This window comes from Belonocnema kinseyi, chromosome 6 (genome assembly GCF_010883055.1).
Source record: "Belonocnema kinseyi isolate 2016_QV_RU_SX_M_011 chromosome 6, B_treatae_v1, whole genome shotgun sequence".
NCBI classification, from domain to species: Eukaryota; Metazoa; Arthropoda; class Insecta; order Hymenoptera; family Cynipidae; genus Belonocnema; species Belonocnema kinseyi.
This window is the reverse complement of record NC_046662.1, coordinates 46,748,405-46,771,012: the sequence shown is the minus strand read 5'-3', so window position 1 is coordinate 46,771,012 and position 22,608 is coordinate 46,748,405. Positions and strand designations below refer to the sequence as shown.

The 22,608-nt window shown below is 30.7% G+C and overlaps 1 protein-coding gene across 1 annotated transcript in view; it reads right to left on the bottom strand.

Annotated features, from left to right (window-relative positions):
- Positions 1 to 22,608, bottom strand: part of LOC117175369 (protein madd-4) — a 191,255-nt gene that overhangs the window by 29,202 nt on the left and 139,445 nt on the right. The window contains exons 9-14 of the mRNA XM_033365077.1: positions 17,886 to 18,027; positions 16,094 to 16,187; positions 7,761 to 8,152; positions 7,524 to 7,653; positions 4,982 to 5,192; positions 364 to 674 (exon numbers count right to left, since the gene is read on the bottom strand). Coding sequence (XP_033220968.1) covers positions 364 to 674; positions 4,982 to 5,192; positions 7,524 to 7,653; positions 7,761 to 8,152; positions 16,094 to 16,187; positions 17,886 to 18,027 — 1,280 coding nt within the window. The remainder of the gene's footprint in view (positions 1 to 363; positions 675 to 4,981; positions 5,193 to 7,523; positions 7,654 to 7,760; positions 8,153 to 16,093; positions 16,188 to 17,885; positions 18,028 to 22,608) is intronic.

Sequence of the window (22,608 nt, the reverse complement as noted above, 5' to 3'; positions counted from 1 at the left end):
TTGGTTGGAATTTCCACGAATTGAGAACAATATTTTTTGTCTTTTTTAAATCAATTAAACTACACTTGATTTAAGATTAAAATCTCTTTTTGTTAAAAATGTAAATTATAATTTTAATTTATTTCAAGGCATGGTAAGTTGGTCACGTATAACCTACTAGTTTCAATAAAAAGTATAACAATTTCCACATGGACAGATACACATGAATTTCTATAAAAATTATTTTTAGATCTGCAAAGTGAATCATTTTGATCTAGAGTTAATAATCAAAATGATATCCATCGGTGGGATATCTCAGATTTTATTGTGGCATTATATTTTTAATCATTAAAAATAAAGTTAAATTTATTGAAAATATCTAACTTGTCAAACTTTTTAACGGGGCAGCGAATCTTGACCACAGGCGTCCCTTGAAAAACCACAGCCGTCCCTCCGATTTTGAGATCCACTTTATCACTTGGATCATCCTGGCTGAATGTAATGTTCTGACTAAGAATAATTGGCTGCTCGCTCATGTCCATGTCGCTGCAAGCTCTAGTATTACATGGCTTTTCTGATGTTGGTTTATGGGAAGGACATTCATTTTCTGGCCGCTCCTGTTTTCGCCCTTGGGCTCTTATCTGCTCACAAGCTACTTTCCGAGTTTTTGTACCACCTCCGCAAGTCTTGGAACACTAGTAAAGTTTTAATAGTCAGTCAAAATTCGAGGGTCTTATCATTTTTAGAGTTTCGTAGCGGGCAGAAACCGTAGTACTTTTTTCACAGAAGCGGAGGTGAGGTGAAATTTGGGGAAGGGGAGTAGGGGAAGTGATGAAAAATAAGGGGAGGCAAAGAATGGTAAGTGAGGGAAAATCTGGAAAGGGGGAGTGGCAGAAGAGAAGAGAAATCATAGGAGAGAAAGTAGGGGAAGTAAGAAGAAATAAAGGGAAGAGAGTAGGGGCAATAGGGGAGGGGAAGTAGGCGAAGTGAGGAAAAATAAAGTGTGGAAAGGTAGTAGAAATGAGGAGAAACCAGGTATAGGGAAGTAAGGGAAAATAATGGGAAATTAGGGGACGATGAGAAAGTTGAATTTAGGATGAGAAAATAGGGAAAGTGAGTGGAATTAAGAAAAAATAGAATATGTGATTGGATGTCACGGTGGGTAGTGAGAAGAATTGAGGGAAAAAAGGTAGGAGAAGTAAGGGGTAATAAGATGTGAGAAGGTGGTGAAAATTGGGAGAAGTCAGGAAGAAAAAGTAGGGAAAGTAAGATAAATTGAGTAAAAGTAGGAGATATCATACAAAGTCAGGTAGGGTGGTGAGACGAATTAAAGAGAGAGAACTAGGGGGAGGAGAAATAAGATTTGGGGAAGTAGAGGAAATTATTTGAAATGAGAGATAGAAAAGTGAAAAAAACATTAGAAAGGGACTAAGGAGAAATAAGATGTGGGAAGCTAGTGAAGATGAGAAGTCAGGGGTAGGGAAGTAAGAAAAAATAGTGAGAAATGAGGGAAGGGGAAGGGAGTTGAATTCAGGGAAGAGAAGTAGGGGGAGAAGAAACAAGAAGTGGGAAAGTAGGTGGAATTACAAGAAATGAGGGCTAGGGAAATTACAAGATAAAATGAAAAATGACTGTAAGGAAGTGAGGGTAAATTAGGAAGAAGAATTAGAAAAAGTGAGTGCAAGTGACGGCAAGTGAAGGAAAGATATTTATATGCAAAGAAGGATAGTAAAGAAAATTCAGGGGAGGAGAAGTAGGCGAAGTGATGGGAAATAAGATGTGAGAAGGTTGGGGAAATGAGGAGGAATCAAGGGTAGGGAGGTAAAAAAAAGGAAATTAGGAGAGAAGGAGACAGTTGGAATAAGGAAGCAAAAGTAGAGAAACTGAGTAGAAGTGAAAAAAATTAGGAGATATGATTCGAAGTTAAGGAGGGCATTGAGGAGAATTATAGGAACGGAACTAGTGGGAGGAGAAATAAAATGTGCGAACGTAGGGAAAATGAGAAGAATTGAGGGCTAGCGAAGTATGGATAAATGGTTACAAATGAGGAAAGAAAAGTAAGGGAAAAATTGGAAGGAGAAGTAGAGATAGTGAGTGCAAATGAGGAAAAAGGGAAAGGATAGAGAAAAGGGTGTGTTATCAGAGAAATTGAGAAGTAGGGGACGTAGAGTAGGAAGATATTTGAAGAGGAAGGAGAACTAGGGAAAGTATGGGAGCAAATTTATTAAAGGGGAAGGTTGAATGACTTAATTAATTCCTTAATAGGCCTAAAAACTCTTTTCGATAGGTGCGTGGCATCTGATTTGAGATAAAAGTTTAAAATTGGCTAGCTTTTAACGAACAGGCTCAACTTTTTTAAGGAATCAACTAAGAACGTCTTTGCGATGACTATTCTCTCTGGTATTTTCCCAAATTGACAATAATTATTAATTATTTCAACAATATTTACAAACAAAAAAATTATGACAGCAAAAAGTCACCGAAAACACATTGATAGTCGGATCTCGTAAATAAATATTGAGCATATTGGTTAAAAAATATACAAAATACTAATTTGCTTACGAATCTTGATTGAATAATTAACAATTGTTGCCAATTTGGAAACCATTATGGTGAAAAACCATGGAAAAGGCATGTTTAGCTGATCCCGTAAAAAAATTAAGTCTATTTATAGAAAAATAGTTACATTCAGAATTTTTTGATCGAAATTGTTTAAATAATGAATAATTTTTATGAATTTTCTGATTATCGTTGCAAACAGTAATCAGAAAGACATTCTTAGTTTATTTCCTAAAGGTAAATGAGCTTACTCTAGGAAAAAAAGCAAAACTCTAAATTTGCTGGAGAAAATAGTTTAAATAATTGATAATTATTGTAAATTTTCATAGCACCATGGGTAAAAATAATCGAAAATATATTGTTAGTTGATTTCGTGTAAGTGTTTCGAGCCTATTTCTTAAAAAAAATATTCGAGTTGTAAATTTGTTCATAAAAATGGTTTGAATAATTTCTGAAAAGTGTCTATTTTCAAGTAATTGTAATAAAAATGAATTTCTCTCACACTTTATACTAAACTTTGAATTTCAATGAGCTAAACAGTGCCATTCGCGAAAAGAAAATTTTATTTAATAATTTCCGAGGTAATTCATTTTTTTAAATCATTCACATACTGGAATCTGAAAAACGGTACTTCTGAAAAATTAAAAAAATTAAAACTTTTTTGCAAAATAAAAAAGAACCATAATAAAAAAATGCATAAAATAAATTCTTTTCAAAATTTAAAAAGTTTTCATATTAAACAGAAACTTGTGAATTCAATAAATAGCGATCGATTCTGAAAGTTGATTTCTCCGCAGAAAAATTCTTGTACCATTGTGTGTCGTAATTTTTTTCTAGGAGGAAAAGTGATGTCACAGGAAGTAGGGTTAAATAAAGGGACAGGGATTAGGGTAACTTAAGGCAGAGGAAAAAATGAAAAGTAGGAAAAATGAGCGGAGTGGGAGTATGGGAAGGACTATTATGCTAAGGGAACAAGGGGATAGGAACTAGGGAGGAAATGAAAAGTATGGGTAGAGAAAGAAGAGGAAATTAAAGGAAGAAGAATTAGGGTAAAAGAAAAAGAAATAGATTGATCAGGTCCGGAGAAGTATGGGATGTGAGGAGACGGGAGAGGATGTAGGAAAGGTAAAGGGCTGCAAATGAGATAATTGAGGGTAAGTGGGAGCGCGTAAGTGGAAGTAAAAAAGCAGAAGAAGGAGAGGAACTTATTGTGGGATTCAAAACTTGAGGCTTGGTAGTGATGAGAGGGGAGGGGATTAGTGAGTGGAAAACTGAGAGAGGTTGATAAAATAGGATTGTATGAGACAGAAAATGATACAAGGAAGAGAGAATATGGAGTAATAGGGATGGGCTAATTTAAACAACTAAATTAATATTTTAATAGGCTACGAAAAATGTTTCTCGGAGGTAAGTTTTCATTTTCTTTGCTGTTACTCTAAAAATGATTGAGAAAGGAATGCTTAAGAAGTGAGTTTTGGGTGAGTAGATAAATGTGGAGAAAGTGGAAGAGGGAAAGTAGGAAAGGAGAGAAAAGGAGGATAAAGGCGTGAGAAGGAGACGAAGAAGTAGAGAAAATTAGGATGATGAAGTAAGGGTTGTAGAGTGGTAGTAGTTAGTTGGCTAAGTAGAGAAGTGAAGAGGAAGTTTTGACAGTGAAAGAAAGGTAAGAACGTTTAGAAAAAGAGGTGAGGTGGCAGGAAGTGTATAAGAAAGTGGGAGAAGTGGGCGAGGGGAAGCAAGATAAACGGGGGAATGTAGGTGTAGTTGAGAAAGAAAAAACAAAAATTACAGGAAACTAGGATGTGGGAGTGAAGGTTAGCAAAAGTTAATAGTGACGAAGGTAAGTAAAGAAATTGAGAGGGGTTAAGACAATTGACAGAAATGCAAGAAAGTTTGGAAAATGAGGTAAAATGGAAAGGGGCTGCATAAGGAAGTAGGAGAGGTGAGCGAGGGAAAGGAAATTAAAAGAGAGACTTTGGGAGTTGTTGAGATAGAGGAGAAAAAGGAGGGGAAATTAGGATGTGGAAGTAACGGTTGGCAACAGGTAATAATGACGTAAGAAAATGGAGAAATGGTGGCAAGGTAAGGAAAGTGATAGAAGAGCAAGGCAGTTTGAAAAGTGATAAGATGAGGATGTTAGGAGAGTGAGGGCCGAGAGAAAAAGTAACAAACGGGAAAGCAGGAAAGGGAAAGTTACGTAAGTGAGGTGAAGATGGATGAAAATTAAATGAAGTGGGCTGGCGAAGAAAAGAAATGGGCAGTAGAAGAGAATAGTAGTAGTAGGAAGAAGTGAAGAGAGGATTGTTAAGATAGGATAGAACAAGGAAAGGAGAAGAGAGGAGAGAACAGGAAGGAGGAGGAGAGGATCGGTGAGGAGAGGAGAGGAGTGGGGAGGAGAGAAGAGGAGAAAATGATATAATTATTAATGGAATGAGAAATTTACCTTTCCCCATTCGCCAAGGTGCCACTTGACAGGGCAGTCAAACACATTGCAATATCTTCTGTCTACTGGTGGTGGTTGTGGGCACATATGACTTGGTACAGCCACAGTATTCCCCGTTCCACGTGTCACTTCATGTATGCAAGTGACGTCTCGGGTTTGTATCCCAAGGCCACAAGGACTCATACATGGTGAGAAATCAGTGGTATTCCACCTGGAAACAAATTTTAGATAAAGGTAATCCAGAGTAAGTTAAAAGTTGATAATTGATTCAAGTCTGTACATTTTTTATTGTACCATTTAAATTCTAACTGAATTAATTACACCCTGTAGTAAACTATTTTTGTAAAAAGTTAAAATATTTGTTTGAAAACTAAACTTCTACTTTGAAACTTTAACTATATGGCTAAAAATAACCTTTTTTTTGCAAATTCATATTTTCGAAATCGACTCAAATAAATTTTTATTGAAAATTCGTCTTCTTGGGATAAACATTAAACTTCTTTAATCGAAAATTCAAATATGTAGTAGGCAATTTTAAAGATTCAACCTTCTTTTTTAAATATCCCCCTTTTTAGTTGAAAATACAACTTTTTTATGAAAAAATTTACTTTTTTGGGTTGATAATGCAACAACTTTGTACAAAATTTACCTTTTTGGTTTGAAATAATTTCTGTTATTAAAAATGATTATTGTGGAGTTGAAAATTTAATTGCTTTGTGGAAAATTAGTTTTTATTGTTGCTGAAAATTCCACTATTCAGGTAGAAAATTCAAGTAATTGACGATTGAAAACTTGGTTAAAAATGGTTGATATTCTGTTAAACACTCATAACTTCTCTTTAAAAATTGAACTATTTCGTTAAAAATTGGATTCGGTTCTATTTAAATAAAGCTTTACTGAAAAATCGTATTTTTTATTTAAATCTTTAACTATTTAGGTAGAAAAAAAACAAACATTTGGTTCAAAGATCGTACTTTTTGGTTGGAAATTTAATTGTACTATTGCAAATTCGTCTTTCTGAATTAAAAATTTACTTTTCTTCTTAAAAATTCAACTTTCTGTACAAAATGTATTTTTTTAATTTAGAATTTAATTATTTCTTTAAAAAGTAACTGTTTTTATGTGAAAAATTTCATTTTTATACATTTTGGTCGAAAATTGAACTATTTTCTTTAAATTAAACTGTTGTGTCGAAGATTAAAATTTGGTTGTCAATGAATAATTTCGATTTGAAAATTCGACAATTTAAAAAAAATGTTATTCGAGAATATATTCGAATAGATTTTAGTTGAAAATTCGTATTTTTTATGTATTTTTTATTTTAAAATAATAATTTAGGGTTAACAATTCAACTACTATATTGAAAGATGAACTATTTTGTTAAAAATGTTTTGTTTTGTTTAAGGATTCATTTGTAATTAATTTTCTTACCTAAAAATTGAAATGTTGAATTTTTGGTTAAAAATTGTTCACATTGTTAAAAAATCAACTATTTAGTTGAAAATTCAAGTATTTTGTTGAAAATTCATTTGGCTATAAAAACAATTAACCCTCTTGTTGAAGATTCAAATTTTTAGTTGAATGTTTAACGATTTGCTCGAAAATTAATATATTTTCTTGTTTCATATAAATTTCTTTTAATTTGGAAGCTTCTAGATGATTTTTTTTCGTTTCAGTAAATTAAATAAAAAATTAAAGTAGCTTTAGTAATTTTTTTGGTGTTATTTTTTTGATAAAAACGTTTTAAATCGTAACTTCCCGATAAAAATTTCTAAAATACAACGAATTAAAATTAGTTCAAACATCTTCAAAATTACAACTTTGTGAATCCAAAAAAAATATACTTCTCACATCATACACTTGAATTATCTGGCAAAAAATTGGCCTTATTTCGGTTTTCTTCAATTTTAGCAAAGGTTTGACCACATTTTTTTCATTGGCAGAATTTAAATCAAAATAGAGATTTTTAAAGCAACGAGAGAACGAGAGAAGAAGTCCATTCAATTCTCTCCATGATGTATAAATATTATCTGAAGACTCGGAACGCGTAGAAAACGCGACGAAAGAGAGAACGTCTTTCGTCGCGTTTTCTGCGCGTTATCCCCACTCCTACCTACTGCTCGAGCGCTCGTTAGACTCTGCTTTCCGAGTCTTCAATTTTAAACAATTCAATTCATATAATTATCATACAAAAAAAATTGGTCTTATTTCGCTCTTTTTCATTTCAGCAAATGTTTGACCATATTTTCATTTTTTTGTTACTGGCAGAAATAAAATCAAAATGAAGATTTTTGATGCCACGAGATAATTTTAGACTTTAGAGAAAAAGTCTGTTTAATTCTCTCCATAAAATTAATATACTAATTAAAGACTCGGAACGCGTAGAAAACTCGACGAAAGAGAGAACGTCTTTCGTCGCGTTTTCTGCACGTTATCCCCACTCCTACCTACTGCTCGAGCGCTCATTTGACTCTGCTTTTCCAGCCTTAAATTTTCAATAATTTAAATCATATTAATTTAAAATTCAATAAATAATACTCACTTGGGAGGACAGGGATGATCATTACAAGCCTTTGACCTCGATTTAGGTTTCATTTCTGGACTGCAAAGAAGAGGGGTTACAACCTTGTTTGTATCATCACGTCTGCAATGTATAATTGAAGTCTGGACACCTAGAATAAAATCCCCAAATTTGTATTAATTAATAAATAATTTAATTAATTAATCATCCAGTTAATCAGTTTTCTACCATCTCTTAAAAGAAGAAAACGAAATGTACCTCCCAAGCAGGTGGCACTGCAGTGAGTAAATCCGTCTTCATGCCATGAATATGTGGTAAGAATAGAACTTCCGGATGCCACTTTCATGTTACCCTCATAACTTCCGGGTCCGGAACTGCCACCGGAGGATCGATAAGAATCGGTGAGGCTGGACTCAGCATAACCACTGTCTCCAACAGTATCAATCCTATAGGACAAACTGTTCTCCAACAGACCACAAGGTTCCATCATACACTTTTCAGTGTCAATTGGCTTGGGACCAGAACATTGTCGATCTGGTAATTTGGCAATTGTCTTGCTGAATTCGAGAAATATTTTACAGTGGACTTCCCTATGGCGAATCCCCTCGCCGCAAGTCACGGAACATGGTGACCATTGTTCTGCAATGAATCTGAAGAGAAAATTTCATAAATTTTAGGTTTCAGTTTTTTTTGTAGACCGGCAATCTGAAATCTTTGGGTTCGAATCCCAACGGAGCTAGAGAGCATTTTTTTCTTTAAAAAAAAATCAGAATTCAGAAAAATATTTATTCTAGACCAGTAGACAAAAGAATTAATATTGAAATTATAATAAATTTACGTTGTCAAAAGCTTTAAAATGAGCAACAAAAATAAACTTTTATGTTTAGAAAATTAAAATCTTACAAGTATAAGGAATGTAATTGGGATTTAACTTGTAGGGTTTGTGAAGAAAGCTTTCTTATCTCTCCGTAGCTTAGTGGGTTAGAAAAATCAGAATGACAATTTAAAAGACCTGGGTTCGAATCCCAGCAGACCTAGAGAAAACTTTTTTACAATTAAAAATGATCAAAATTTAGAAAAAATATTGATTCTAGACCAGTAAAAAAAATTAACGTTACAATTAATAATACAAAGATAGAAACCAACAAGAAAATCCAAATATTTTGGGTAAAATCTATTTTTTTTTTGTTGGAATTCGATCTTTTTTAGTCGAAAATTGATATTTTTTTCGTTGAAAATGCAAGAATTTGTTTGAAGATTAATTTATTTGGTTGGTGATTCATCTTTTTTGTAGAAAATTAATAAGTTTGGTTAAGAAATTTTCGGTTGAAAATTGATCTTTTCTGATTAAAAATTCATGTGTTTTGTTAAAAATTCTTTTTTCTTAAACAGCAAATTAATCTTTTTGTCTAAAATTTAAACTCTTTTGCTGGAAATTTACCTACTTTTCTCAAAATTTACTTTTTTGATATAGACTTAATTTTTTTCACTCAAAATGTAAAGAATTCAACTATTTTGTTCGAAATTAATATTTTTTTATTGAATTAAACTGCTCCTGATTTTAATAATATATAATAAATCCTGTCAGTTCAAAATTCAACTATTTGATCGTCAGATAATTTTCTTCTTAAAAATTCATATTGCTAGGTTGAAAATATAACTGTTTTGTAGAAAATTTGGTTAAAAATAAAACAAATTGGTTGAAAATTCAATTTTATGCTACAAATTTATATTTTTTGATACAAATTTAACTTCTCTGGTAGAAAAAAAAACAAACAAAATAATCAGTTTAAATTTAAACTATTTATTTCATTCAACTATTTTCTTTTAAATTCGTTTTTTTGTGTAAAATTATTTTTTAAACTGAAAACTGGTCTCTTTTACATGAATTGAACTGATTGCAAAATTTTTTTTTATTGACAAATAAAAAATATTTTAACTTGAAAACTAAACTACTTTATAAAAAATTCGTTTGGTTGGTTAGAAAAGTAGTCTTGTTTATTAAAAAATCATCTATTTGGTTGAAGTTAGAAACGTTTTGTAAAAAATTGTTAAAAACTTTAGAACCTAAAAGCTGCCCAATTCAAAACAAAATGTAGATTTGTAAAGAATTTGAAATAAAATTTTTCTGAGAATTTTCGAATTTTTTGTTGAGAAACTAATTTGAAGAAAAAATGGAAAAAAATTCAAAACAAGTCAAATGATTTCGGAACAAAAAATGTAGAAACCTTTTAAGAATTTTGAAAGGTTTCAAGTGATTAAACAAATTATTTTTAAATTTCTGAGTAGAAAATTTAAGGGCAATTTTTACTATCTTCAAAGATTTTTCAAATATTTTTAGAAAATCTGGAATCATTTTAAAAGCTGTTTAATTAAAAAATTTTCAGTTTTTTGTGGATTTTGAAAGGCATCAAGATATTAAAAAAATTGTCTTAAGATTCCTGGGAAAATTTGAAATGCCTTTTATTTTGTAAAGTTATGTAAAATTATTATCTGGAAGATTTTTAAACAATTTTTTTAATATTGCAGAATCAAACAAAAAACATAAAACATTCGAATCAATTAAAAAGATATTTTGTAAAACATGCAATCGTTTCGTTTGAATCTAATAAATTTTGGTTGAAAACTTCTTTTTTTAGATGAATTCGATTGCTTTTAAAAAAATGTAATTAAAACTTCAAATATTCCATTTTTTCTTCAGAATTCATCTCTTTAATTAGAGAATCAACTACTTGGTTAGAAGTTGAATTACTTTGTTTAGAATTCATTTTGTTGTTTAAATATTTATCATTTAATTTAAAAATCCATCTCTTCGGTTGAAAATTTAACCAACTTCAAATTCATGAATTTTGTTAAAAATTCCTATTTTTTGGTAAAAAATTAATCTTCTTGGTGAAAAATTTGTCTTCTTGAATAAATATTTAAGTTCTTTGTTTGAAATTCATCCGTTTTTTGATAAATTAGTCTGTGTTTTTTTTTAAGATGAAATATTTTTTAATTCAAATATCAAACATGTCATTTTGAGTTGAGAATTCGTCTTTTTCGATTGGAAAATCAATTACTTGGTAAGGAGTTATACTGCTCTGCTAAAAATGCATTTTTTGTTCAATATTAATGATTTAAGTGGTAAACTTAACTCATTGTTTGAAAATGTAACTATTTCGTTAAATTTTGTTGTTGTAAGAAATTAATCTTCAGGTTAGAAACTTCATCTACTTGGTTTGTAGTGCCCATTCTTTTTAAAACTTATATTTTTGGGTGTAGATTAAGCTATGTTATCCAAAGTTCCTCTATTTTTTTTAACTGTTATCTTTTTTAGTTCAAGATGCAACTACTTTCTTGAAAATAAACCTTCCTTGAAAATGTTCATTTGCATACCTGAAATCTTTAAAAGACTTTTTGAATTTTCTCCAGAATTAATTTTAAATTTTTAGCGTGTGATTAATGATGCTCGTTACTAAAAAAAAATCATTTTTTCTAATAATATTTGTCCAAAGTATCAATTCTCTGTTGAAAAAGTCTTCCAAAAAGTTGCTCTAGAAGCATAAATAAATTCCTTCCTTTCGAATTTTCAGAAGATACCTAAGTTTCTTCTCTAAAAACTTTATCAAGATCGTATAAACTTCTTCAAATAGATTTACCTGCAGTGGTAAATTATTCATTTGATAATTTTCTCTTTGCGAATATCATATTTGCCGAACTTTGCCGAACTTTGCCTTTACCAATCCTCATTCATTCTGTTCAGTCCAGTTCGAATGATCCATTGAAATTTATTTCCGCATAATTCGTTTGCTCTTGTACACGTCAATCAATCTCTCGCTGATATAATTTCAATTTGTCTAACGCTTGTCGAAAATTTTTATTTACACTTTTTACACGGTATGGTGCTTCTGTTATCGATAGCGAAACCCGGGCGTACTGACGTCACGGGGTTGCCCCAGTTTTCGAATCCGAGGAAACAAGGAGACTATATATACATGCGTATAATATTTCACAGGACCTCTATTCAATGCCTTATTTTACATCAACCAGGCGGACGCTTCGTTAATTCATGATTCTCACTCATATTTTTCCTCTCTTATTAGCCCTATTCGCCCTACATTCCCCTCTATCCATACTCTCTTCACACTTTTTCCTTACCTCAACTTCTTCCTCTTCTACTTTTCCCTTTCTTAGATTCCAATCTAACACTCTTCTTTCCCTATTTCCCTTTCCCACCCCACACTACCCCTTCCCTTCACATCTTCATTCATAATCATTTCTTCTGTTACTTCTCATTTCTCCTACTTCTCCCGCTATGAGTTCCTTCTACTTCCCGTATACACCTTTCCTTTATTTACACTCACTTCTCCTACTTTAAATCCCTAATTTTCCTTCAATTCTTTTCATTTTCTCTTTTAAGCTTTCCTCATTTAACCATCACATTTCCTACTACCCTATACCTCCCACTCTTATACTTTTTTCCCTTATTATCCCTACTCACTTTATATTCCCCTCTATTCCACCAGTCACTTCACTCTTCGCGAAAATTTCAACTTCTTCCTTTTCTATTTTTCCACTTCCTCAGTTTCAAAGCTAGCACTCATGTTTCCCTACTTTCCTTTCCTAGCACACACTTTTCCTTCCATACACATCCTCTTTTATAATCATTTATCCTACTACGCCTTATTTTTACTACTTCTTCTGCCATGATTTCATTTAACTTCCCTTACACCTTCTCCCTTTATTTACGCTCACATCTCTTACTTTACATCTCCCATTTTCATTCACTTTTTCGAACTTTCTTTCTAAACCTTTCCTTATTTAACCCTTACTTCCCCTACTTCCCTATCCCTTATTTCATATTACTTCTTCTAATTTGCCTAAACTATTTTCCCTCGCCTCTACTAATTCTCCTAAATAATTTCCTCTCACTTCTCCTACATCCTGGTCCTTAGTTCTACCTATTCTCTTTCCTCTTATTTTTTGTTTCACTTCGCTCCCTTGCCCTCCTCTCACTTCAAAATCCATCACTTCTCTTCTATGTCCCATTACTTCTCCAACTCACTCAATATTATTTTACCTCACCACTCGTTCTCATTTAAATTAATTTTCTCTATTACCCTTTATTTCCTCTAATTCTCCTACCCTAATTTCTCTTAGATTCTCCTACAACTCCTCCTTTTATTTACCCTAACTTTTTCTACTTTACATCGTTCATTCTCTTACTTCCCACACTTACCCTCCCCTCATTTTCAAATTGATCACTTACCTTTTAATTCTCATCTGTTCCCCTACTGACCGACCCTCATTTTTCCTCACTAATCATAATTCCCATCCCCTTGCTTACCCTACACTAACTCCCCTCATCTTCTCACTTTTTATTTTCCCTCATTTCTCCACAAGTCCTCTTCTTGGAAAAAAGTAAGATAAACTGACGCTCAGTGGGGCGAACAAATGTCTGTGGATAAATTTATATTCTAAAGGAATTTGTCAACTAATTTGTACTTTTTTAAAAACTAAAGATAACAAAATTCCGCATAACTTTATCATTGTCGATTATGGAAAAAGTTTTCCATTCCTTATTTTTTATTTAGTAAAAAATATAAAAACAAAATTTCTTAGAAGTGTAGCAGTTTTTAAGAAATACTTGGATTCAATCCGACATACCTTCAGTCAAATAAAATACTATCCAGAAAGTCTTTCTGATAGCTTAGGAATAATTAAAACTTTTATTTAATTTGTAATAAAGAAATAAGTGAGTGAAAATGGATGTATGTTCTTAATTTATATACAAAAAACTTTTTCGAATTTAATTCACTAAAAACAATACATAATTTTGGTTTCAAGGAATCTGTATTATCATCAGAGAATAACAGAAATTCCTAATGTCTTTTCAGACTAGATGGAGCAATGTATAAAAAAATGTAATTACCTTTTTTCTGAAAAAAAGATCTTCTACTTCTCTCTGCTGGCAATCAAAACACGAAACTTCCGATTGCCGGTCAGGTGCTTTTCCTTTAAGCTACTATAGACATAGAAGCAGGAATCTTTTTTCAGAAATACAGGAATTATTTTGCCAGCTGTTACATGTTCACATTTTTCAAGGAATCTGTATTATCATCAGCGAATAACAGAAATTCTCAACGTCTTTTCAGACTATGGAGCTATAAATTAAAAAATTTTTTATTAAATTTTTTTGGAATAGAGATCTTCTCCTTCGATCTTTTAAGTAGCTTATGGGGAGAGTACCCGACTGGTAATTAGAAGTTCTGTGTTTTGATTCTGAGCGGAGGGAAGGAGATGATCCGTTTTCAGAAAAAATGTAATGATTGTAATAATTGATGATAATACAGTTACCTTATAAAATTTGAATATGTAACGTCTGGTAAAATTATGCTTGTATTTTTTAAAAAGGATTCTCCTTTCGATCTATCTAGTTTCTGAAGGAAAAAGCACCTGAGCGGCAATTGGAAGTTCTGTGGTTCGATTCTCAGCGGACTGAAGGAGAAGTTTTTTTCCAGAAAAAATTTAGTTACAAAAATTGTTATTTTATAAAGACATCTTATGAAAATGTATTCACAAAAGATACTCATGATGAAATAAATCAAGTTTTTTTCTACTAAAACGGGCAAAAATTATACGAAAATTTCACTTATTAGATTTAGTTAACCAGAAAGAAATTATAGATTCTTTAAACAAAATAAATTAACAAATGCACCGTCTGGCTATTTTTAGAGGTAAAAATTTTGGTTTCTTCAACTTAATAGAGTGTGCTTATGAAACAAAAAATGATTAATCATCTTTTATGCATTTATTTGAATAACGGTTTTAGTCTACAAATTGTTCAAATTTTGTGCAAACAAATAGACGAATCATTACCAATCCTCATTAATCCATTTTCATACAATTCTTTGTTTATAAGAAATTCAGTAAATTTTTTAAAAATTTCTAAGCTGTTAAAAAAGATGTATGTGAAATATTATTAGCTTTTATTTGAGAAAAGGTTCAAATGGGTTAAAAATTGTTTCTGAATATCAAGTTGTTCATCACATTAAAAAATTTAAACTTCTAGACCAAAACAATTATCAATTCAAATATTAAATACTTAACTACAAAATAAAAAATTTTAAGTAATAATTTTTTATTAATTAATTGATAAAACAATTGGTAGGATTTTATAGGATCGAGATAAGGTTTGGAGATATTAAAAAAATATTTTTCGTTGTAAAATTCATTTTTTCAGCTAAAAATTAAAATTCTGTTGAAAATTCATATCTCTGAGATGAAAATTGAACTATACTTCAGAAAGTTTAAAAAGATTTTTTAGTTTTTATACACACGCCTGACAAATTTACGAAACAATGTTAATTGTTAACTGAATAGTTGAATCTCGAAATAAAACAATAAATTCCTAATGAAAGCTGAAATAGTTAATATTTATACGACAAATATTATTGCTTTCAATTAACAGATAAATTTAGCTACAAACGGTGAATTCACAACAAAATAGTTAAATTTCCAACCAGCACCTAGAAATATCAATAAAGTTTTCGTAAAATCTTGAAATCTTTCAAAATCCTTAAAAATATTTTTAAACATTTAAAAATCTTTTCGAATAATTTCTTGAAAGTGAATTTTTAAAATATCAAAATAAAATATATTTATTTTCTCAGCAATATTGCTTAAGCTTTTACTAATTTTTTCTAAAATTTTGTAATTCAGCAAAATTGAAAAATTTGGTTTTAAAAACTTGTATATTCTTCTTCAAAATTTTAGGAACTTACTCAAAATCTTTTGCTATATTAAAAAAATTCATTCTACAAAAATCATTGAGAATGTTATCCGTAATATTAAAAAAAGTATTCTCATAAACACTTTCAAAATTCCTAAAAAGCTTCTTCTTTCGAAATTCGGAGTCAATTATTCCTAAAAGCTAAATAATGTAAAAACTTCGCTATATATAATTTATTAGATTGAAAATGTTATTCATTCTTCAGTTAAATATAAAAGATGAGGTATCAAATAATTTTCTTTTACAAAAATTGATTGATTTTTAGATTGGTTAAAGAATTGATTTTTTCAATTTTATAAAAACCATTACTTCAATTTTAATATCCCCTCAATTTGTTTATTACAAACACAAATGTACAGTCACATGGCATCCTGATGAAAAAATTTTCATTGTACAAGTCGTGTTAGTTAAAACTGTAAAAATATAAAATTATTTTATAGTCGAAAGAATAAAATTTCCAACTCAAAGTGTTAAAAAATCATAAGAAAAGGATTTCATAAGGCACTGTAATGGACGTTTTCGATTTTCGAAGAAAGTTTAATAAAAACACTGAATTATACCCAACAACCCAGCTTTAAAAATTTTAAATAAAATATTTAATATTTATACAATTAAAATTAGAAAAATCTCAGAAGCTAAGTAAATATTTTTTTCTTAAAGTCAAGAATATTAATTTCTCTCTGATAAGTTTCTTTTATGTTGTTTGTTATTAAGCTATAATTAAACATACTCTATTTGATGTTTAATTTTTAATTGCGGAATAAAAGAAATTGAAAATTTAATTTAAAATAAAATTTACTGAGGAAAGAGAACTTACGTTGATTCAGAAGGGATTGGCTGATCAATCAATTTCTCTGAAATTGGTGCTGGAGGGTACGCTTGCATTAAGGGTTGGTTCAAATCATGATCATCTGCAAAAAAATCAAACGTAAATTTTATTATAAAAAATTATTCAAATTGAGCGCAATGTGCCTAGAAAATTGGGTTTCGTAGCCTATTAGGGCAATAATAAAGTCGTTTAAATTCCCCTTCTTTCTGTATCACTCTCGTCTTTTTCTGTCCATTCCTCTTCTATCATGTCATGTCCTATCCGATCATATCTTATTCTAGCCTTCCCTAGTAATCCTTCCCATCTTCTTAGATTTTTTTCTATACACTCCTCTCATTACTCTCTCCTCCTCTACTTATCCACCCCTTCACACTTTCCTATGCGATCATATCTTATCCTCCCCTTCCTTGATAACCCTCTCCCTCTTCTCGACCTACTTTCTATACACTCTTGTATTCTAGTTCTAATCAGCTTAGAACTTTCCTCTCCTATCATATCTTATCATCCTCTTTTGTGATACCCCCCCCCCTCTTCACGATCTACCTTTTATACAGTCTTCCCTTTTTCACCTACTTTCACTCCACTTATTTTCCCCTTCCTACATTCTGAACTGAGCTTATCTTATCATTCCCTCTCCCAATAACCCTCCTTCTCTTCTCAACCTACATTCTATACTTTCTCCCACTTCTTGTTGTTCCTATTTTCCTATTCAGTCATACCTTATCCTCTTCTACTCCAATAAGAATCCAATCTATTTTTACACTGATTCCCATATACTTTCCCTTCGATTATCCTCTCCTACTCTACTGAGCCTCACCTTTCTACTATCAGGTGCGATAATATCTTATCTCCCTCTTCTGATAACCCTTCCTATACACTATTTCATCTCTCACCATTATTCTATTTAGTTAACCTCTTCTACTCTACTTATCGTCCCCTACCTACTTTCTCATCTGATCATATCTGATTCTTCACTCCTTTAACAACCCCCTCCCTATTTCCACCTTGATTCTCATATACTCTTCCTTCACTCATCCTTTTCTACTCTTCTAAGCCTCCTCTTTTTACGCCCCCTTACTCATCTTCCCTATTCCTTCTCAGTTTCCCAACGCTGCTACCCTTCCCTACTTCTCATCAGCTGCACACCCACCCCTACTTTATACCCCTTTCCGTCTCCAAGTTTAATTACTCTTTTTTACCCTACTTACCCTCCCCTACCTATTTTTCTCTCTGTTCATATCTTATCCTTCACTTTTCTAAAAATCCTCCTCATATTTTCACCCTGATCGCCATTCACTCTTCTTCTCTTACCCTCTTCTACCCTACTGAGCGCCCCCTTCCTACTTTCCCATAATCCTCGTTTTAAATCATTGTCATTTCCCACATGCTGTTACAATAACCTTCTTCTTATCAGCCACACACCCTTCCATTTTTTCATACACTTTTCTTTTCTTTTCATCTACCCCTTACTTCTTACACATTTCCCCACTTCTCCTCTTGCCTTATTTCCCCTCCAATAGAACCCCCCTACGGCTATCAACTCTCCTACTTAGGCTTCCTCCACTTCCATACTTCCCTTAAAATTTACTTTACCCTTTTCTCTTTCCCCTTATAAGCCTCTTCCCTCACCCACCCCTCCGATGACTTAGTCCTGTCCTATTTCTCTCTTTTGCCATCTCCCCCCCCTCCTTCCAAATCTCTCCTCTCACATATATTTCCTCCCCTCATCTTAAGAATTAATTATTTTTTGAAGGAGTTATATTACTTTTTAACTACTTACAACTTGAACAAAGGCGGCTAGCTTTGCATTCTTGTTCGCCACGCGGTCTTTCTTCAGAATCACAATCTTCTGAAAACCTTCCATTCCCATCCCGACATTCGACTAATCTCGTCCTCATTCCCGTACCACAGGATACTGAGCACTACAAAACATAAAAATTAACATAAATATTAAGGATATTTAAATAACAAATACTGTCATTAAAATCGAGTAATAATATAAAATTAATGTCATTTATTTGATACGCAGGTATGGGGTTATTTACAATTATGCAATATTTTTTCCTGGAACTTGCACCCCCCCCCCCCCCCCCCCCCCCCCCCCTGCCCCTCACATTTTCCTCCTAATAACCATATTAGATACCGTAAAATTTTTTCCCACTTAAATGTAATCAGGTACAGAAAATAAAATTTGTTCATAACGAGAAAATATTAAAAACGTATAATTTTATGATTTTTCGAGAGCCTAAAATTGCTGGATTCACATTCTTTCCCCTGTTCTTCTCTTATCGTTCTTTTATTTTTTCCACCTACATTTAAACTAAATTAATTGAACCTGGTAAGCAAATCTAAATCTTTTTGATCAAATGTTAATTCTTTTTATATAAAAAGTCTACTTTACTATATTTTTAATTCAGAATTGATTTTCTTTAGTTGAACATTTTATTGAAAATGAGTTTTTATTTTTACAAAATATAAAAATTGAACTAATTCTTTAAAAATAGCTTTTTTTGGTAAAAAATTCGGAAATTTTGTGTAAGATTCATTTTTCTGTTGTTGAAAATTTGAATTTTTCATAATAAATTTCCTGTTTTTACTTGAAAATTGATCTACTTGCTTGAAAATTGATCGCTTTTGTTCGAATTTATACTATTGGTCCAAAAATTCAGGTATTTTTTTAAATTTGAGTTTTTTGTAGATATTAACATTTGTTTATGTTTTTAAAAAATTAAAATGAATTTTTCTGAATGAAAATATAACTATTCTGTTGTCATTTCACCATTAATCTTTTTTAGTTGAAAATTCGTCTTTTTAGGTAGAAACCTAATCTTCTCGTTTGAAAAATGATCTTTATGGCGCAATACATAATTATTTGGTTAAAACTCCTTTTTTGGGCTAACATTTACTATTTTAATTGAAACTTCCATTCTTTTTGGTAAAAAATTTAACTATCTAGTTGAAAATTTGTTTTTTTTTCTTGTCGAAAATTAATCTTTTTTTGTTAAAAATTCAAGTCTTCATATAAAACTGGTGAATATATTTCGTTAAATACTTTTCTTTTTTGGTAGAAATTTTTTTTTAAATAAAAGTTGCACCAGTTGATTAAAAAATTTATTTGTTGGTGGCAATTTAACAATTTCGCTAAAAATGTTATCATTAAGTATTTAAACAATTTGTTATTATTGGTATAATAACATGATCTTTGAGTAAGAAAACAACAACTTTTTAGCATGATTCTTAGATGAGATATTTATAACATATAAATGATTTAAACAACTTTGTCTATTAAATTGCATTATGTATTGCGTTATTAAGTGAAAAATGAGTCAAAAGTTAAAAATTTCAGAAGAAACTGCAACTATCTAGCATTAATAAGGAAGAAGATAATTAGAACAATAATAATTTGTTCAAATAATGATTTTTGTGTTCATCCGATATTGTTTAGATTACAGTTTGTTTTATTAGTGAAAACTTATCACGATTTTGGTTTAAATTTTGGACACACACATACCATCCTTTATACACATGTGTTATATTTACCATTCTATGTTGCATATGCCATAGGATATGAGGACAAATTATCAGGTACCTCTCTGGGAATGTATTTACTATTCAAAACTACTCGTGATGTCTATATGAAGATTCATTAACATCCACAGTAGCGACAAATTAATTAATTTTCAACCTCTATAGATCTACGCGGTAAGACATTCTTATAGTATACACCATAATACACCAAATACTAAAATACACTAAAATAATTCAACTTTTTGAAAATGTATTAAATTTTATCCCAAAACTGTTTTTCTATCTAATTATTATACTTTAAATAATATTATATTACATCACAAGCATGGTTGGGCACGTCTTTATAAGGAGTTTAGGCTTCGAGTGATGTTAGATATCTTATTCGGAGTCAATTTTACAATTTGAAAATGGCCCATTTAAATTGATTTAAATTGCAATTGAAATGTAGCAGATTTGCTGAAGTATCCTCTGATACTTTTCGAAATTATTTCAATTTTTCAAAATATTTCTCAAATTTACTAGATTTTTTTTTGATTTTTTAATATTACCAGATTGGAACGTTTTGCCTTAAAATCTTCTACACTTTTTTTAACTTTGAAAAATCGTTTGGTAAATTTAAAAACCTTTTTTAATTCCCTCTTAAAGTTCATTTTTTAAATAAAATATCATTTAAAATTTTGACACAAATTTCAAGGAAATCCTTTTTTTAAGTCTTATTAGACCTTCTTAAACTTCTATTAAAAATTAATCCAGCTTTCCCTTATTTTTTTTTAATTTTGCAAAATTAAAAAAATGCCTTAAAATCTTTCAGATTCTTCCTTCATAATTTTTTAAATCTTCAAAAATATTATCAAATATTATTTTAAAAAGAATTTTTCAGAATGAAAATTTATTTAAATTTTTCTACGAACCTAGATTTTTTTTCCATTTCGTGAAACCTTAGCGTATCTCTTAAGCTTACTCAATCTTTTTCTAAAATTATGTAGTATATAAAAATTGTGCAATTTGTATACAGAATCTTTAAGACTCTGTTTAAAAATTATAGGAGATGATTTAATTTTTTTTAAAATAAAAATGTTTGTTTTCAGTTATCTCGTAGAATACATTACAAAACAATCATTTGAATTTTCCCATTAATCGTAAGATCACTTTTTTCATTCTCTGGACATCCTGCAAAATTTATTTTACCTAATTTTTTTAGAATTCTCTAAAATAAGTTTTTGCCCATAATTTAATTTTTCCTATTTCTTAAAAATTGTGAAAATGCTTACAAATTGGTAGTAAAATTTAAAAAACTGAATTATTCTCCATTATGAAAAAATTATTTGCAATTTAAATTTTCTTCTCTCTCAATAATGTTTAGAAATATTTAGAAATAAGTTTTATGAAAAAGTAAAATTATTCAAGTAGGAATTTCGATAAACAAAGTTGCATTGAAAATTAAGAAATTAAAAGGGTTACGTAATCAAGTAAAAATACCCCCCCCCCCCCCCCCCCCCCCCCCCCCCCCCCCCCCCCCCTACATAACAGACCGTGACGAAACTAGTATCCTCTCCCCGACTTTTAAATGTTACGTAATTGGTGGTTAAAAATAAATGAATAATAAAAATAAAATAAATTTTTTTATAATCTGCCCGCCAAGCGGGTACATTACCATCGCGCGCCGCGCGCGCGGTTCGCTTCGCTCGGTAGTTTGAGCGCGCTTAGGCCGCGTGACTTACAGTTCTAGCGCTTCGCGCTCCATGATGTATTTATCTCGTGCTTGACGCTCGATTATGTATTTAGCACGCGCTCGGTCTTGATATATTTTGTATATTCTTGCGCAAACTGTTTAAAATTAAGTCTCAAAACATCCATTACTGTAATTTTGTGATTGTTAATTCTCTTTCGTTAAAGTTTTTTCGTCTTTAACAAAATTGTATTTATCATAATTATTTTAATATTTGTTTCTTATTTTGGTTTAAATTATATTCTAAGCTGCGCTGAAACATGTATCACTTCAATAATCTTGTGTTTTAGGATTAAAGAAAAATTTCTGCGCATCTAGATGTGGCCTAATACAAGAACCTATATAGGACTCTATATAGGGTCCTATACAGGAACCTTTATAGGGTCCTATATAGGATCCTATGTTCTTCTTCATCTCTTGTGTCCTTTTTAAAAAAATTTAATGTTTCTTTTTAATCTTATTTTTTACGATTGAAAAAAAATCTGCTCGGCCTATCAAAAATTATTATTAACAAATTTATAGATCTTTTTAGTCGACCAACTTTGTTTATTAATTTTAATTCGTATCTTGTGTGTCTTTTCAACCAAATTGAATTTTTTCATTTTTAATGTTGTTTTTTACGATTAGAGCAAAAATTACGTGTCCCATAAATAATTATTAATAAAAAATTTGAATGAGTTTTCAGTATTTTTTGAAAAAGTAACTTCTTTTTTTATTTATTTTTTCATAGCTTGTGTCGTTTGTCAAAAAAAAATTTTTTTTATTGTGATTGTTTTCAAGCATGAAACAAGAACTGCGCATTTTATAAAAAATAATTCTAAAAATTTGTAGTTCTTTTTTGGATTAACAAATTTTGCCTCATTTTTTTCGTAGCTTGTGTCGTTAGTTCAAAAATGTTAATTTTTTTATTTTTAACGTTGTTTTTCACGAATGAAAACAAAAACTACGTGTCCAATCGAAAAGTGATTATTAAAAAATTTGTAGATCTTTTCAGAACGCGAAATTTAGCCTATTGATTTTTTCGTATCTTTCATAGGTTAACCAAAAAAATTGAATTTTTGGATTTTCATTACTTTGTGTACGATCAAATTTTCAGTTTTCAACTTTTCAAGCAAATTACAAAAGTTGTTATCATAATCTTGTGGGGCTTTTAAAAATCAACATTTTTCTTATTTTTTTTGGCTTTTTTTCATATCATGTGTTGTTTGGTTTGAAACGTCCATTTTAGTTAGGGAGGGGGGGGGGG